The sequence below is a fragment of the Hyperoodon ampullatus genome, assembly GCF_949752795.1.
Source record: "Hyperoodon ampullatus genome assembly, chromosome: 13".
Classification (NCBI taxonomy): domain Eukaryota; kingdom Metazoa; phylum Chordata; class Mammalia; order Artiodactyla; family Ziphiidae; genus Hyperoodon; species Hyperoodon ampullatus.
This window is the reverse complement of record NC_136926.1, coordinates 1005038-1024578: the sequence shown is the minus strand read 5'-3', so window position 1 is coordinate 1024578 and position 19541 is coordinate 1005038. Positions and strand designations below refer to the sequence as shown.

General features: G+C 48.2%; 1 protein-coding gene across 1 annotated transcript in view; it reads right to left on the bottom strand.

Moving 5' to 3' along the window:
- GOLGA3 (golgin A3) overlaps positions 1-8181 on the bottom strand; it is a gene marked incomplete at both ends in the record, with an annotated part of 34784 nt that extends 26603 nt beyond the window's left edge. The window contains 3 exons of the mRNA XM_079716971.1: positions 3495-3607; positions 5723-5965; positions 8049-8181. Of these exons, the coding sequence (XP_079573097.1) occupies positions 3495-3607; positions 5723-5965; positions 8049-8181 (489 nt within the window). The remainder of the gene's footprint in view (positions 1-3494; positions 3608-5722; positions 5966-8048) is intronic.
- Between the last annotated feature and the right edge of the window lie 11360 nt (positions 8182-19541).

Genomic DNA, 19541 nt, shown 5'->3' with positions numbered 1-19541 from the left:
GTGGCCTTGAATGAGGCTGGAGATGAGGGAAGACACCATTCCTTGGCACTGAATCAACATGACTTTCTCTTACAGATTAATATTCTATGTTATTCTACAAAGTTAGTGCAAAATCCCAAAGTGGCAAGGGACAAGGTGGGCGAGGAGCATCTCGGAATGAAGCTGGGATGCGAGAGGAAGGATACGTGAGCCCGAGTAGCAAGGAAGAGTTAGGGGCCTCCCAGATGGTCACACACACTATAAAGCTGCCATAATTAGATCCACTGAGAATGAGAAAAGCAGCAGGTGGGCTGATGACACAGAACACAGCCCAGGAACTGGTCCAAGCATAGGTGGGGTCTATAGATATTTAAGAAGCACCACAATAAGGTAGCATTCCAACCAGTGGGGAAAAGACAGACTACAAAATAAGCAATTTGAGAAAACTGGCCAGCTGTCCACAAAGAGGCTCACTCCCACCTCTCGCCTCCATCCAAAACATTCCAAGTGGATTAGATTTACACAGAAAAAAACACAACTTTTTAATACTTTTTATACTATCTCTTACTTTTAGCATAAGAAGAAAACAGAGGTGAATTTACTTATATCCTTCAAACGGGGAGATCCTCTCAAATATGACATGAGCCCCAAAAGAAGTAACAGCAAAAACTGAAAGTTCTGACTGTAAACATTCAAATCTGATGTGCAGGGAATTCCCTGGCGGTCCAGTGGTTAAAACTGCGCTTCCGGGACTTCCCTGGGGGTCCAGTGGTTAAGACTCCGCACTCACAATGCAGGGGGCCTGGGTTCGATCCCTGGTCAGGGAACTAGGTCCTGCATGCTGCAACTCAGAGCCCACATGCCACAACTAAGGAGCCCGCGTTCGGCAACTAAAGATCCTGCATGCCACAACGAAGAGCCTGCACTCAGCAATGAAGACCCCATGTGCCGCAACTAAGACCTGGCACAGCCAAATAAATAAATATTTTTTAAATTGAATTAAAAAAAGACTGTGCTTCCACTGCAGTGGGCACGGATTCGATCCCTGGTCAGGGAACTAAGATCCTGCAAGCTGCGCAACACAGCCAAAAACAAACAAACAAAAAAACTGATGTGCAGCAAAAAGTATGCCAGAAAAGAAGTCACGGCAAACTAAGAAAAAGTTATTTGCAAAAATACTAGAAGGGGATAACTTCCTCATATACAGTACCAACACAGCAAAAAGACAACCAACAGAAAAATGGACAAAGACTAACAAAGACACCCAAACAGCCAACACACAAAGAGGCGCTTACTGTTAGGAAGTACTGTTTGTTTTTTTTCACCTATCAGAGGACAAAGATTCAATTTTCATTATTTCTATGCTGCCAAGGTTCTTACAGACTGCTAACTGGAATGTAAACCAGTCCATCCTACGTGGAGGGCAATACATATCAACTAACATAAAACCTTTTACCCAATAATTTGACAGTTAAGGATTTACCCACAAAAGTATACCAAGACACAAAACATACCCTGCAGCATTGTTTGCAATTTCAAAAAATTAGAAACCACCTAAATGTCAATCACTATGAGTTGGTTAATGCAATGCTGGTACATACACACGGTCACAAAGGATGAGGAGGGCCTCCACGGTGCTGATGGAGAAGGAGCTAAGCACGGGGAGTGAGAAAGGCCATGTGAGGAGCAGCGCAGAGAGGGTGCTCCCCTGCATAGAAATTACCACCACCTCTACGTGAAGGCACACGCATGGAGATGCTCTCAAACAGGGGAGGACTTTCATCCATCATCTCTACCATTTAAATAGGAGGTTTGAACTACATTCCTAAATAAGTATCTTCCTACTCCTCGTTTGTTTTGGCTTGCCTGTTTTGTATTTTTTGAATCGAGAATTCTGAGTTTTATCAAATACCTTTTCAGCACCTACTGAGATGGTCATTAAGTCTTGCCACATGGAACGACCATTATGGTGAGTTCTATCAACAGATTCTCCCATTTTGAACTAACCTGTACTCTTAAAGAAAACCTCACTCGGTTTATGCTACTCCATGAACCGACAGGCCATGCTGTCGCATCTGAGCTCTGCGCTCAGATAGGCAGGTTCAAACCCCAGCTCAGCCGGGGGCACTGGTGGTCACTTCAGCTCTGGGCTCCCCTGGGTCATGGGGAGGACCCACCCAGATGCCGATCTGCGTGAGGACGGCACCTGCCAGGCTGCACTCTCCTCAGCCGGCCCTGCCCCGAGGGTCTCCAGAGCAGGGGACAGGTGGGGGCCAAAGCAGCCGGCATCTTGCTGCCTGCCTTCCTTAGTGCGGCGTGGGGCGGGGAAGGGGGGGTGACCGAGCAAGCGGGCCTGTCAGGTTGCTCAGACCAGTGTGTGATGAGTCCAGCAGCCGGACAGAAGTTATCTTACTGAGGCTAAGGCTTTATACACATATACGCATACATACAATTTTTAAAGATGGGAAATGATGTGAAACTTCACACTGAACTCCTGACACGTTAACTGCCTAACGCTGGATGACCCAGGCAGAGCCTGGACTTGCGGCGCAAACCCCTGGGAGGCAAGCTGTGGACAAGCTCGGCACACAGACACTGTCTGGTCTGTATCTTGGCTCTGCTACTTTACCGCAAGTTCCTTACCGGTCCGAGCCTCGCTATAAAGTCCGTGGGGAATTTAACACAGTGCCTAGCACACATAATTACCATTGACTCTCACTGTAATGTTTTCTGGCAGGCCATCTGGACAGACCCCTAGAAGCCCCTGGCCGGGTGGGAGCCTCTGTCAGTTCAGAGCCTGGTGCTGTCCCTTCCAGTCCGTTTACATTGGCTTCAGAGCCCTGACGCTCGAAAAGCCAAGGTTCTCTCTTGGGAAAACAAATGGCCAACCCTGATGAGGACCTGTCACTACTAAATCAATCCCCAAAAGCGTTTTTTAGAAGTGTGTTTAGTTTTAAATTCCTTTAATTTGAAATTTTCCAAGTCCACAGAAAACTTGGATGAAGAGTGAAATGAACCTTCATACCCCCCTTTCTTAGAGTCACTCGATGTGATTAAAAAGACTGCTTTCATTGGTATCCTAACGAGAGTTTCATACCTGAACAAAACTGATTTTAGCAAAGCATATGGACATACTTATCATATGTGTGGGACGTGGCACATATTCTAACACTGTACAGCAAAGTTCAGTAGAAACTGTGCCACTTATACAGTAAACAAGCCAAACCCAGGACTGGCCGCTCAAGCACAGACAGCAGTTCTGCCCAAGTATTTGTTGCCCCTGCTTTTCTAAAGGCAGCCTTAGAGGGAAGAAGGACCAGACGGGGTGGGAACCAGAGCCTGCGCAATCTCCCCAAAGGGTGGGAACTACACGACAAAAATGATCTTTGCAGAGAAGCACAGAAGCCCACCCCCTCAGAGAGAAATAAACAGCAGATCCTAGAATTATGTCTGACCAATTGCTGTTTTTCACACGTGAAGTTTTCCACTGGCTCATTCAAGAGAGGGAGACTCACTCTTTCCTGATGGCGCTTCACCCTGTACTGTTTGAGCTGCTCTTCCAGCCGTTTCTGAGCCTGAAGTCGGACCTCCTCCTCCTTCTCCAGGGGCACTGAAGCCTCTGTTGAGCCTGAGGTGGGGAAATGGCCATTTAGAAACTCACAACGCACCAGGGCACAGAGGACCAATCAGAACAGCAGCTTGGCTGTTTTGTGTTTTATTACCGATACGATTTAGCTTTGAACGACACACGGCTGTCTAGTTTGAAAGAAGTGTTTGCAGATGGAGAGAAAACTGCGAGCCTTGGACACTGACCACAGAGAGGACCCACCTGGTGGCAGACACACTGGCCAAGCACAGGGGTCGTGCTCATGCCACGAGTGCATCGCCCCCCATGGGCACCGGGCTGGTAAAACAGGACACGGGCAACCTGTGCCTTTTAGTAACAAAAGAACTGAACTTGAAATTGGTGCCAGTGTGAGTGTTATGAGGTTCTCACCAAGCTCTAAGTCCGCTCCCTGACGTTACAGATGAATGTGAGAAGCAATCCTGATGGGACGACGGCCGCTGAACTCGCCTTCATCATGCAGTTATGTCTGGGCTGCTCACCTCAGTTTCCTGCCTGAAGCGGCTCCAGTCCAGGGTCTCTGCTCAAGGACAGGAGGGGAACTACTCTGACAACTTTCTGGCTAATAACAAAATTTTAAATATCTAAAATCCAAACCTTTCACTTTGGGTAAGAAAAGGGCTGCACAGCGAGTGAAAGGGAGGAGAGCCCCAGGCCTCCCCAGGGGCTCGGACAGCAGGCTGACGGGAGCAGGGAAATGCCGTAACTGAGCCCCTTCATGGGCGGAAGCATCTCCAAATGTGGACTCTAGGAGGTAAGTAGCTGCTGCTGAATTTCACTAGGAATTCAGCAGTGCTGTCACTAACTGTGCACTCATCACTCAAGAGGTCTCTCATACTTTTCACAACGCTGAGTGGTCCAGACAGCAGAGACCCAGGAGCTGTGGCCTCAGGCAGGGAACCCCAATCAGCGAGCGCAGCACCACAGACATGACCTCGGGGCTGGGCTGGGGGCAGGCGAGCCGGGCGGGCACCTCGGGCCAGAGCTAACCTACCCCTCAGGTCAGGACCCAGGATCTTACACGACATCTTGGCTGACGCGCTAACAGTTAGTTTACAGAGGTGTTTAAAGTACGCCGTGGCCCTAACAAAATAATGCCTGGGAAGAACCCTCTAGTAACCAGGGAAATGGGAGCTGCAAATGAAACTATCAAGGCAGCACCACAGCACACCCGTCAGACTGGTAAAGACTCAGAGGAAACAGCCTCTGTGTCCTCTCACAGGGCGTCAGCACCCTGGCAATGTGACCACACATGATGGAGATAAACACAGCTGTTGCTTCTGACCAGGAATTCTGCTTCTAGGGTGGAGCCCATAGAAACGAAAGCACCAATGCTGCAAACATGCATGGGGAGATGCTCACTGCAGTACTGGTCACGTGGCTCCTACCAGCCTTAAGAGAAGAGATATGGAGTTGCATCAGCTGATCAGCTGAAGTGGGGCAATCTCCACGTGATAAAGCTAGGTGAGGAAAGCACACAATAACGTGAGGGACATAATAACCCCATTTTAAAACACAATGACCCCCAAACCTGGCTGTTTTCAGAGGCCTGTAAAGGACTATGTGAGAATGTGGCTGACCTGGAGGGGAGGGGAGGGCAGGGGAGGAGGTACTGAAGGGAGGACGAGGCTTAAAAACAGCACGTGTGAAATGATCCCGTTAAGTAAAATCACACAAGTCTGTGTATGAAAACCTACATGTTAGAAAAAGGCCTGGAGGTTTCTAGGGCTCAGAGGCTGCCAGTTTGCAACTTGTTCACCCCTGAATCCCCAGGGATTGCACAAAATAAACACTGATTAAAGTAACTCATAAAAGAAAGCCTTCAAAGTGTAACTGTCAAGATCAAAACCCCACTGGCTGCTTGCTCACCACCCAGGGTGACAAAAGGCACTCACGCACAGGCCCTTTAAACTTGGGCCTCAAGCCCAAGTCACCATCAGACCATGATGAAGTGTATCTTCTCTCTGAAATGGAGCTAATTGTTAAATGTACGACCCACCACAGTGATAAAACAGCAAATGGCAGGGGGGTGCAGGGCTTGTGCCTCTGAAGGGTGGTGGGTGACAAGGGCCCCGGGGTGGGGGGAGGGGGGGAAGAGCCCAGTGGGAAGATGCTTACACAGTTGCGTTTCTTGCATAGGAAGACTGAGCCTGAGGGACTGCAAAGCTTCTTTTCTAACACTGCCCTCAGCACTAGTCCCCTGAGACTTCCTTAGGTTGTCATGGAAATCAGCCACACCTGGAGAGGCTTCAGGACCCACTGACAGCGGAGGGTCTGGGAACTGTGGCGCCGGCCCATTCGGACAGGTGTCCCCTTGGCTTCCTCCTTCATCTGAAGCTCTGTTTACCTCGACACCGGCACCTGGAAAAGAGGGTGTGCTGGGCCATCACGGTTTTAACAACTCAAGCAGGACAAGAAGGGATCTAGATACGTGAGCGATCTCCACACGCCATGGATCTGTCCACTCTGAGAGGACAGCAGGATCGTCCCCTCCTGTGGGCGGTGAGGTGGGACAAGTCACTCGACCTCGCAGAGCCTGACACGCTCACCTGCAGGACGCCCTCCTCACCCTTCGCGCTACGGCTGTGGAATTTAAGTAGTAATGTTTCCTTTTCATTTAAACAAGACCAATGAGAAATCTTACGAAAGTCTGTTCTTTAAAAAATAGCAAAAGAACCCTACACATGCTTAAAATATAGTTGACGATGTTTCTAACAGGCGTTGTTAACAGCAGTGCTAACCCGTGTCACAGCCTCACGTTTTCAACGGGTTGATTCCAAACGAGAAATCAAAGGCAGAGTCAGAATAGCTGCTGAGAACGATTATGGCAAAGCTGAGCACAGAACCCAGAGTCTGTGCTTATGGCTGACAAACACGTGATGGATGCAAAGCCGAGCTGACCAGTGGTGGCTACACACGGCTACCAAGCCCTCTCCCCTCCACTTACACTGTTACGAGTAGACTCATTTATGCTCTAACTGAAACCTATTTCTGTGCCAAAAGGAAACTAGAAAGAAAGCACTCTCCCCGTGACAGACCGGCCAGTTGGCAGCCAAAGAGCCAGGGAGACGTGTGGAGGGGCTTCCAGGCAGGCGCCAGGGCCCCAGCACTGCAATGCCCCGGCCTCGCACAGGGGCAGCATCACTTGGCTCTCATGGCGCACCCAGTATGCGTCCAGGAAGTTCCCTCTGTGCCCAAGCAAGTTTAAAATGGGTTTTTCTGCTAACACAGCTACTTACTGTCACGCCTCTCTGAAAGGAAAACCAGAATATAAACGGGGCACCCCAGACACAAAGCAGAGCGGGGAGACCCACCACCACCCTGACACAACCATCTGTTGTTTTATACAAACAGCCCTTCAGTCTCCTGCTGGGGTCCTGCATCTCAGATCCAAGTTAATCGGGTCAGTTCTGCTTTCTGACAGGCCTACTTACGGATCTAGGAGAGTCTCTAAACCTTCCTGTTTACATAACAAAGTCATTTTTTGAGCATGATATTGCACTTTAAAAAAAACCTAAAAGTAAGAAGCCCCAATAAATAGTAAGACTTGATTGTTTCCAAACACAAGGCTAATTATGGATAAACAAATAACGATGACGACACACACACGGCCAGCACCACTTCCCGGGTGCTTCCCAAGTGCTTGCATTTCACATGGGCCCTCACGACCATCCCGAGATGCAGGTACCATTCATCTTTCCGTTTTCTCAAGAGGAGAGTGAGACTGAGATAAATCAAGGATCTCGCTTGAGGGCTCCTTGCTGTTAGTGGCAGACCTAGGAGCCGTCCCACTAGAGCTCTTGGTCTCGGGCCGAGCCACATTGGCCTCACCTGGCGTTTAAGGAGCAGTAACCAGCAAAGTCATTTTAGGGGCTTGAGCACTGTCTTACAAGAACAGGAATGCAGTTTCTGCTAGTAAATCAGTACATACACGTTAACGATTTTCAAGCACACACCGACCAGGAAGGGGCATGGAATGGAGTGGGTAATTCACCCTGCACTTCCGACGCACAAATAACACATTAGCTAACGTGCAAATGTGATCCAATAATCCTCAGATCACTAGTGGACCATTTCTGGATCCCAGTTAGTAAAATTCTGGCAACCAACCAAAAAGGTAGAATGTTAGGCAGGGCACAATGATGTGTCAGTGAAGACCTACAGAAGCCTTAACGGTAACCATGCTGCTCTGTCCTGCTGGAGCAGAAAGCTCCACAAAGTTCCCATTCTATTTAACATGCGTGGTGCTTGATTCAAGGTTGGCATCAACTAAAAAACAAAACAAAACAAAATCCTCATCTGATTACTAAAAACACACTCTGAATGAATTAAAAAGTTCATTACGGTCTCAGACACCACAGGCTTCCTCCAAAATGCACGCTGACCCATGTTCTCCTGTTTGAAGGCAGAAAGTCAGCAGCACACAGAGTAACTGGCGACTTACACTGGGCTTCATCCCGCTGGTCCAGTGATGTCAGGGAGCCAGTGGGCTCTGGGGGGGCCTCGGGGCCAGCCAAGATCCCACTGCTGGGTCTGTCCTCCAACAGGCCTTCCTGTACGGCCACTGCACCGTCCATGGCTAGGGTGACACGGGCTGGGCTGACACTCAGGGGCTGCAAGTGAACTGCGAGTGAGTTTGGTTTCTGCCATCAGCAACGGCCAAGAGCTCCTGGGATGGACCGCACTAGGTCTGCCATTTTCAGAAGACATAAAGTCTCACAAATGGCCTGAAATCAAACCAAGTAATATCATGATACCTGACGGGAGAAAAAAGAGAAAAAAGGTATTATGAAACTTCATTTGTCAGACTTGAAGTAACAATTCCAAGACTAACATTTGGTTCCCAATTGGCATCTGTATAATAAACAGATATAGATTTATTCATTCAACAAATAATCCTTGAGCACCTACAACATCCTAGATTTTGAGGATAAAATGCTGAACCAGCCCCACCTGGGCCCATCCCTGCAGGGTGCCTGCACTGGTGCCGGCTAAAGACCGTCCCGCCAGGGTAAGAAGCTCCACAATCGGCGCAAGAATCGGCAGAGGTGGCCATGGAGCTGGGGGTGGGCCTTGGGTGACTGACGAGCCGAGTCTGTATTTATTTAAATTTAACTAATTTGTTTGTAAATAGCCACATGTGGCCAGTGGCTTCTGTACTGGACACACAGGCCCAAGAGCTCACAGGGCTCAAAGGGCAAGCTCCTGCCCCAGGAGACCTGGCATGTCACTGCCCAGGCCACGGCTCAGATCCAGAAGGCAACGTGGAAGACGTGATGGCGTGGGACATGGTAAACTGGACACTGTTGGAGCAAAGCACAGGGGGCAAGGACACAGGGAAGTAGCCGTCCCGGGATGGGGGCAGAGACAGCATGTCACAGCAGGTAACCGACGCATCCTTCATTTCTTGCAGGATCTGCTATCTTTCAGCCCATCCTGCCAGGCTGAGTTTAAGGTAGCAAAACTTTGGCAACTGGTTATCACTTCTGAAGTGTAATGAGGATACTATCACAGGTTTCAGGACAAAAATTTACATGACTTTCCTCCCCAGCTTACAAATCCCATACAGACATTTCTGAAGAGCCTAAGCAGGAGCTGACTCTCACTGGACAGGCAGGTGCACCTGCTTCTCCACAGTCCTCTGTCACCCTGTCACCCACGAACACACACCCTGTGGCTGGCACAACCTGGTCTACCCCGTGGTGAGGCCCAGCGACAGGAACCCAGTGGTGTTTGGCCCGCAGCTCCAATCATCCACACGTTCCCCTGTGCAACCTGGCGTCTGACAGGCCAGCGATACCATGGATCAATAACAGTGCTGTTACGAATATAAAAAGGCTATGTCTACTTTTTTTTTTTGTGGCCACGCCTCTCGGCTTGCAGGATCTTAGTTCCTGGGCCCTCGGCAGTGAAGGCGCAGTCCTAACCGCTGGACCAGCAGGGGATTCCCTATGTCTACTATGAAGTGTAGAGCTAGTACTAAGAGTTTGTACTTGAGAGGACCACGGATAGAAATGTGTGAAAACATGGGTGACTGTTGCCAATGCCCTTCTCTCCTTGACCCCAGGCAAATCCCCATGGACCCTTCCATGTCTACCATCAGGCACTGCTCTCAAGTTCCCCCTGGGCCTCAGGTAAAGCACGTGGCCCACTCGCTTCTGCCATCATGATACCCCCTGCAAGCATATCACACCGCAGTGTGTGTGTGCCTATCTCTTCCATCACGCTGTAAGATCCTGGATGCAGAAATCACCACTCCAAGTCTGCCCCTACCCCCTGGAACATCCCCTACACAGAGCGGTGCTCAGCACAGGCTACTGACTTAAATCTCTGCCTCACCAAGTGCCACCCCTTAACAACCAAGCTAGTGGTTCCAAAACAAAACGATGACAGTATTTGCATCCTTGGTCATCCACAACGCCTTGTCAAATACAGAGTAAGTCTGTTTCTACTAAATGCAGTTGGGTGCCGCAGTTCTACTGAGGGCAAAGAGCACCCTGGGAGGTATAAACTGGGAGAGCTGCACGCGAATGGTCACAGGTAGATAAGCAGTGACAGTGACCAGGAAGAGCGGGACAGCCAGCAGGACTGGACTTACCTATGGAAGACGGAACATGCCAACCAAAGGAGGGAGGGCACAGGGACAGCCAAGGAGCCACGGAGAACGTGCCACTGAGGCAAGTGGTGACAACACCTGACCCTGCCACTGTGCGGATAAGAGGAACACTGGCCGAGATGCTGACGTCCACTGAGGAAGGCGCCGAAGACAATGGATCAGGCCGTCTGAGCCCAGCGCCAACACACACTCCACTCACTAGCTTCCCTTTATTGGGATTTCTTACTAAACAAGAAGCCTTCTGATTCCCAAGGAGCCCTACCCACTCCAGAGATGGATGGTGCGGCCCCCGAGAGTTCGAGACCCTGTGACTGTGACTTGTTCCGGTAACTTATGAAGGTGGCTCCTGTTCACATGCAGCTCTTCCTGAAGCCAGACAAGAGATGGAATTCACAGACCACCAGAAGCAGCCTCTGGTGAAGGGACACTTCTCTCTGTCCATAATACCCTGGCATTCTCCGTGTATCCTCAGCCTCCTGTTAATTTTACTTAGCATGATTCAGTTGTCCAGGGCCTCATTATCTCAGACGGCTGACAAAAACAGGGCAAGGAGGGTCAGACAGCTGGGAGCACGTCACAAGGAAGCTGTTATGAGTAACATGCACTCCATTTTGTGATTAAAAAGCAGAGATCAGCCTAATCACAGTACTGTTTTTGACCACGTGCATTCTGCTGTTTCCCAGAGGGAAGAGATGAGGCAAACCGTCACTTAGAACTTCACAAAGTGCGTGTAACTCTAGGTCCACCACTGTCTGACATCAAGAGACTTCAGATCGAGAAACTACCATCTCAGGCACCTATGTGACTTCCAGCTTCCCCCAGACAGCAGATCACATGGGTTTGGTATATGCACATTAACAGCTCCATCTACCCCATTTTCTTTAAGATGTTCCTATCGGCAATTAGAAACAACAGAGCATGGGAATTCCCTGGTGGTCCAGTGGTTAGGACTCTGGACCACCAGCACATGCACTGCCGATGGCGTGGGTTCGATCCCTGGTCGGGGAACTAAGATCCTGCAAGCCACGTGGGGCAGCCAGAAAGAAAAGAAAAGAAAAACAACAGAGCATGGCCGAAGTGAAAACCCGGAAGGCCTAATGTCACCATACAGCAGTGTAATGTAAAGGACAGACTCAGGTATCAGACATCTTGGCTGAAGGTCCTAACTCCCCGATCCTCACCTGTGAGATCATGGGCAGATTTCTTAACCACTCTTAGCTGGCGATCTCATCAGTAAGATGATGAGAAAAAGAATAAAAAATCTGTGCCAGGATTAACTGCACACGTCCCATGAGCTCAATAAATAGCAGCTATTATTATTAGTGTTATTTTCCCTTCAATTGCTGCTTGTCAAAATCAATAGGTAAAAGCCAACTGAATATATTCTCATTCAAGAAAGTACACTGCTTTGATAAAGAAGATATGGTACACACACACACACACACACACACACACACACACACACACGCCAGAATATTACTCAGTCATAAAAAAGGAACAAAATTTTGCCACTTGCGACAACATGGATAGACCTGGAAGGCATTATGCTTAGTGAAATAAATCAGACAGAGAAAGATAAATACTGTATGTTATCACTATGGAATCTAAAAAGAAAGCAAATGAACAAATATAACAAAACAGAAACAGACTCACAGATACAGAGAACAAACTAGTGGTTACCAGAGAGGTGAAGGGAAGGGGGAGGGGCAAAGTAGGAGAAGGGGATTAAGAGGTACAAACTACTAGGTATAAAATAAATAAGTTACAAGGATGCAATCTACAGCACAAAAAATATAACCAATATTTTATAATAACTTTGTATGGAGTCTAATTTATAAAAACATCAGGGCCTTCCCTGGCAGTCCAGTAATTAAGACTCTGTGCTCCCACTGCAGGGGGCACGGGTTCGATCCCTGGTTGGGGAATTAGGATCCCGCATGCTGCACGGCGTGGCCAAAAAAACAAAAACAAAGAAAAACCCATCAAATTACTATGTTATACTCCTGAAACTAACATAATATTGTAAGTTTAGTTAAATTAAAAAAGTATACTGCTGCTTAAGGCAACTGGCTAAAAAAAAAAGGGTTACTTTTGAATCTGAGTAATGTCAGACGACTTTTATTTCCTTTTCTTGCCATTCAAGGTCCACTGGAACTGAAGGCTATCACTCCAATAAAAAGTTATATTTGCAATATTTAAGGGACAATTTAAAATGTAAAAAAAAGAAAAAGCCACGAGTCACCTGTAAATGGCTTACAACGTCCCAGTGGTTTTCAATCACACTGACAATCAAATCTAAGCCTCTCACCACGAACTAGGACGCTGCATACCATCTGACCCCTCCCTACACTGCATCCTTGTTCCCTATCATTTTCTTCCTTTCTCATTACATGCTTGCCATACTTCTCTACCTCAAAACACCAAACCTACTCCTCCCTCAGGGTCATCACACTTGCTGTTCATTCCGCCCGAAACACTCTTATCCTACGGTTTTGCATGGCTAGTTTCTTGTCACAGAGGCCTTGGCTCAAAAGTCACCTCCGCCGACCGGCCCTGCTACAGACCCACCCCAAGCACCGCCCAATACTCTCTCAGCAATGACCTCATTTATCCTCCGCATCCCTCCACGACAGCGTGAGCTCAGTGAGGGCGGGGACCCTGACACGACTTCGGCTCTGGATCCCAGCACCTACAATGAACAGTACCGCTCACACGACCGACACTCAACAAACAGTTGCTGAATGAAGGCCGAGCTGTTCACCTGCATCACCTGCAGGCTAGTGACCACGCCTGACCCCACTGCTTCCGGAAGGTATCACTGCACCAGTGAAACGCCTCTAAGCACCCAGAATCGAGATGGAATCGAGGTGGACTGCGAGGCTGAGAGCATATGGGCTCTTTAAACCAGGCTTCACACTAACCACCCGACACCATGTCACACATGTCATCTTGGCAGAAGTTCTGCAGAAGAACAAGACCAACAGCAGTTGTGGGCACCTCTGAACAGATGACTCCCGGGCACGGTAGACAGCGCTCCGGAAGGGCTCGAATGTATGTATATTTATGAAGCCAGTTCCCTAACAGCTACACAGGCCGGCTTCCAGGCCCGGAGGCTACCAACGGTGAGGAGCCGGACTAGCGCGGGGCGTTGTCGCTCTAGGCGGAGCCGCGGCCGGCCCTCCGCGTCCGCCCCGGCCCCGCCACCCTTCGCCCGGCCCCCACCCCGACCGCGCCGCGGTTCCCTAGCTCCCCGCGCCCTCCCCGGCCGGAGCCCCTGCCCAGGCGCCACCCCGCGACCCTCACCCCGGCGCTGAGGAAGCCACGGCGAACGCCCCGCCCGGCCGCTCAGGCGGAGACGTGGCCCCGCGCGAGGGGGAGCGCGGCACAGCGACGGAGTCCGGCCCCCCGGAAACAGCGAGTGCGCGCAGCCTCCGTTCCGGAAGACAGAAGGTCCTCTTCTGCTAGCCAGCAGCCGCCCTCGGGACGGGACTGCTCCAGCTGCAGTGTCGAGATCGAGCCCACCCACAATTGGCCCGAGGCGGATTTGAAAAAATGAGTTTGGGGCTCTTTCCCTTGTCAGAAACGCAGCTCCCGGACTCGCCGGACCAACTCCAACAGGAAGCCGGGCAATTGAGCTTCCGGCGGAAGTGGCGTGCCTAAGCTCCGGTCCCCGCCCCCGCCCCGCCCCAGCTGTCAGTGTATGGGCGTCCTGGTCCCGCCCCTACCGCGTTGGGGGCGTGGCTAGTAAGCACCCGGGGCGGGGGCTGGGTCCGTGTGGCTCGGAGGTGGTGGCGCTGGCCCCTGGCCTTGGCCCCTGAGCCCCTAACCTTCTACCGCGCTAGTCCTTACTTGTCTTTCAGGTACAAATGCAAAAGTGACTCCTGCCTTGGAGCCGTAGCAATGTTTATTTGTATATGTGTGTGTGTATATATATATATGTATATATTTTTTAATCTTTAGAAAGAAAATTGTTGGCATAGGGCATGAGGTTTAGGTGAAGGTATTTTTCTTTCTTTTTTGTCTACTGGTATCAAATTGTTCCAGCACTGTTTATTGAAAAGTCTATTCTTCCTCCATTAACTTGCTTTTGTACATTTGTCAAGTCAGTTGGCTGCTTGTTGGCTGTTCCTGGGTTCTCTGTACCGTTCCGTTGATCACCACGCCTATCCCTCTGCCAACAGCACAGTCTTCACCGCGGTAGCTTTACAGCAAGCCATAATACCGGGTTAGATGATTCCTCCCACTTCACTCTTTTTCATGACTGTTCTAACTATTCTGGGGTCCATGTCCTTCCAGATAAATTTTAGAATAAACTTGTCTGTGTCCACAAATATCCTTTGTGGGATTTTGATAGGAATTGCATTAAAACTATAAATCAATTTGGGGAAAATTGGCATCTTTACTATGTTGAGTCTTTCAATCCGTGAACATGATATGTCTCTCCATTTATTTAGATCTTTGATTTCTTTCATCAGCATTTTGTAATTTTCAGCATACAGATCCTGTACATGTTCTGTTAAAGTTTATACCTAAGTATTTCATTTTCTTTGGAGTGACTGTAAATGATATTGTGTTTTAAATTTTGGTTTCCACATGTTCATTGTCAGTATGTGGAAATGTGATCGACTTCTGTGTGTTGATCTTGTATCCTGAGACCTTGCTGAACTCATTTATTAGTTCTAGGAGATTTTTGGTTGTAAATTCCTTGGAATTTTCTACATAGCTTATCATGTCATCTGCAAATGCAAAACTTAACTCAAAATGATCATGGACTTAAGTGTAAAAGTGTGTGAAACTATAAAACTTTTACAAAAAAAATAGAAAATTTTCAGGACTGAGGGCTTGGTGAAGAGTTCTTAGACATGACACCAAAAGCACAATCCACAAAAGAAAGAAATCAATAAATTGGCCTTAATCAAAATTAAACATTTTCGTTTTGAGAAAGACTCTATTAAGAGGATGAAAAGACAAGACACAGACTGCAAGAAAATATTTACAAACTACATGAAGGACTGGTACCTAAAATATTTTAAGAACTCTCAAAACGTAAAATTTAAAAAAATACGATTAGAATATAAGCAAATATATGAAGACGTGTTTCACCAAAAAGGATATATGGATGGCAAATAAGCTTGCTTGTGAAAGATGTTCAACATCACTAGCCGTTACAGAAATGCAAATTAAGATCACCTTGATATATTACTTCACACCTATCAGAGCAGCCAGAATAAAATAGTGGCAATACCAAATGCTGGCAGTGATGTGGAGAAACTAGATCTCTTATCTATGTTGCTGATGGGAATGTACAGTCGTACAGCCACTCTGGAGTACAGCTTGGCAATTTCTCTAAAAATTAAACATATACTTAATTATATGACCCAGCAACTGCACTCTTGGGTATTTATCTCAGAGAAATGAAACTTATGTCCACACAAAAGCCTGTACACTATTGTTCGTAGTAGCTTTATTTACAGTAGCTCAAAACTGGAAACAACCAATGTTCAACCAATCCTACAATGGATAAATGGTTAAACAAACCATGGTACGTCCACACCATGAATTCTACTCAGCATTAAAAAGGAACTAGTGATACATGCAACAACTTGGATGAATCTCATCAGCATTATGCTGAAGGAGGAAACCAACCTCCAAAGGACTACACTGTATGATAGGATTTCACATATATAACATTCATGAAATAACAAAATCATAGAGATGGAAAACAGATTGGTGGTTGCCAAGGAATAGTGTGGGTGAGTGTGACTAAAATGGACAGGATGAAGGAGGTCCTTGTGGTGATGAAGCAGTTCTGCACCTTAATTGCAGTGGTGGATCCATGAATCTGCACATGGGATAAGATGACAGAGAGCTGAGCACATGCTCTGGACCAGTGTCAGTTTCCTGGTTTTGATGTTGTACCACAGCTATATGGGATGCAACCAGTGGGGGACACTGAGGAAATAATTAAATTAGCAAGTGAAGTGTGACAAACACTAAATTTAAATACAAACAGAAACAAAGGAGCCTAATTATATATTAAATTGATGGCATATCCATGCAGAAAAAAAACTAATCTCAGTAAATTTTTAAAGTTTTATTAAGTTATTATTTACATACAATATAATTTACTTATTTTATGTGTACTATTCAATGATATTTAAAGTAAATTCAGTTACACTTACTAAAGTTTAGTAAATAAAACTGGATTCACTACATTTAGTAAGTAAAACTGGATTTAGTACAAAGTGTTTTAGGACATTATGATAACCCCCGAAGGATCCTTCTTGTCCATGTACATGCAGTCACTGCCCATTACCCTTCTCCCAGCCCCTGACAACCACTAATCTACTTTCTGTTTCCATGGATTGGCCTATCCTGGACATACCATATAAAAAGAATCACACACTATGCAGCCTTTTGTGACTGCCTTCTCTTTTAATTAGCATAATGTTTTGAGATTCATCCATATTTTATCATGTATCAGAACTTTGTTCCTTTGCGGGCTGTGTAATATTCCACTGTCTGGATATACCCCATTTTATGATCCATTAATCTGTGGATGGACACATTGCAGTGCCTCAGATGTGCTAGTCAGTGTTCTTGGTGGGGGGCGCTAGATGAGGGACACAGGAGACACAAGATCCCTGCTCCGGTCCAGCTTCCTTTTTGCGGGGAAGACCAGACCTTCAGAGTGATAACTCACAAAGCTGGCAGGGTGTTAGGGTGGGAGGGACTTCTGTTTACATTGGGTCATTCTTTTTTTTTTAAAATAAACTTATTTACTTATTATTTATTTTTGGCTGTGTTGGGTCTTTGTTGCTGCACGCGGGCTTTCTCTAGTTGCGGCGAGCGGGGGCTACTCTTCGTTGCAGTGCGCGGGCTTCTCATCACGGTGGCTTCTCTTGTTGCAGGGCACAGGCTCTAGAGTGCAGTCTCTAGAGCTTCAGTAGTTGTGGCATGCAGGCTCAGTAGTTGTGGCTCGCGGGCTCTAGAGCATGGGCTCTAGAGCGCAGTCTCAGTAGTTGTGGCGCATGGGCTTAGTTGCTCCGCAGCGTGTGGGATCTTCCCAGACCAGGGCTCGAACCTGTGTCCCCTGCATTGGCAGGCAGATTTTTAACCACTGTGCCACCAGGGAAGCCCCTACATAGGGTTATTCTTCATTCATTCATTCAGTAAGTATTCATTGTGGTCTACTGTATGCCACATACCATTCTAGACACCGTACACAATCCCTGCTGTCAAGGAGCTTACATTTTACCCCAGAGCCAGGCAACAAGCACAGAAATACAAGACAGGAAGTTTAGAGAGGACCCCTCAGCTGAGTTGCTCAAAACACATGAAGAAAGTAAGAAAAGGCGTCATGCAGGTAATTGTGGGATGGCAAGGAGAGCCACGGGTTTGGGTTTTTTGGTTTTTAACTTTATTTTTAAAAAATTGAAGTGTAATTTGAAATGTGTTAGTTTCTGGTGTACTGCAAAGTGATTCAGTTATATGTGTGTGTGTGTATATATATATATATATATATATATATATATATATATATATATATATATACATACATACATACATACATACATGGCTACTCTTTTTCAGATTCTTTTCCCTTATAGGTTATTACAAGATATTGAATACAGTTCCCTGTGCTGTACAGTAGGTCCTTGTTGCTTACCTATTTTGTATATACTGGTGTGTATATGTTAATCCCAAACTTCAGTGTTTTCTTTGAGGAAGTCGTATTTGAGCTGACTTTGCATGACGAGGAGCCCGGCGCGTGCGGGTCAGGAGGAGCTTTACAAGGGAAGGAATCGCACGTCCAGAGCAGCAGGGGTCTGAGATGAGGCGGGGTGGCAGCAAGCCGCACAGGGTCCGTCAGAGTGGTGGGAAGCCACTGGCGCGTTTCAAGCAGGGGTGACATCATCTGCCTGGTGTTTGAAGAGGTGGCTCAGGCAGTGTGGATGTGGGTTGCGGGCACCTTGAGACTGCAGCCCTGCTGGCCGGGGCAGAGGCTCAGCCCCGTCCCACAACAGATCAACTAGCTGAGGCGTCGCTGGGGGCTCAGGTGAGAGAGAATTCTCCACCCTCTCCTGCAAAGCCTCAGAAAACACTGGACCCTTCCTAAAGACTGGAAACCAAAGGAGAAGACAGTGAGGGTGTGTCTTAGCTTCGGGTACACAGACTCACCCTCTCGCGCTTCTGGAGGTCAGACGTCCAGAATCGTGGGGCGGCTCCTTCCCCACGCTCTGGGAGGAGCTGTTTCCTTTGCCTCTTCCAGCTCCCACGGCCTGTCTTGGCTTGCGGCTCTCCCTCTCCCTTCAAACCGCACTCCAGCCTCTGGTTCTGTCACATCTTTTTCCGCCTGCCCCTCTTGCCTCCCTTGCAATTGCGCTGAGGACCCACAGAACAATCCAGAGTTGTCTCACCTTAAGGTCCTTAACCTGCAAAGTCCCTTCTGCTAGATAAGGTGACATTCACAGGTTCCAGGGGTCAGGACATGGACGTCTTTGGAGACAGGGGCAGAGGGCATTATTCAGCCTGCCACGGGGTGTTAATAGTATATAGGGTGTGGGGTTTGCCTAAAGGAAACCCACCTGATTTTATAAAACCCTGTGGTGTTTGATGTCTGATGACAAAGTGTTATGGGCTGGACTGTGTCTGCCTCTGCCACCCTAAATTCACAGGTTGAAGCCCTAACCCTGAGGACCTCAGAATGTGACTGTGTGCAGAAATAGGGCCTCTAAGTGGGTGACTGAGGTAAAATGAGGCCATATGCGTGGGCCCCAACCCAATGTGACTGGTGTCCTTATAAGAGGAGGAGATCAGGGCACACACACACAGGGACTACCATGTGGGGACACGGGGAGAAGACGGCCGTCTACACGCCCAGGAGAGAGGCCTCAGGGGGAACCGGCCCTGCGACACCTATCTCCAGAACTGTGAGACCGGATATGTCTGTTGTTTAGGCCTCCCCATCTGTGGTGCATGTTATGCAGGCCCCGGGGACCAGCACACAGAGCTGCTACTGAGAGCAGCGCCGCCCACAGCAGCACGGACGGTTGGGTCAGCACTCAACATGGTTTCCCACACTCGTCCTGCCAGGCTGCTCCGAGTGGGCGGGGGAGAACCAGAGATGAGGATACAGGTCAGGCTCACCGTCTCCAGAAGGAAACACACAGAAAACAAAATGAACACACTAGGCTCAACAGAGAGGGGAAGAGCCCCAGGAGAGGGGTGCAAAGCAGGGTCTTTGCGAGCACCCGCCTGCCAGCGGTCAGCAGACGCTTCAGCCAAGTTTACACCAGCAGAGCAAGCCAGGCAGCGTCC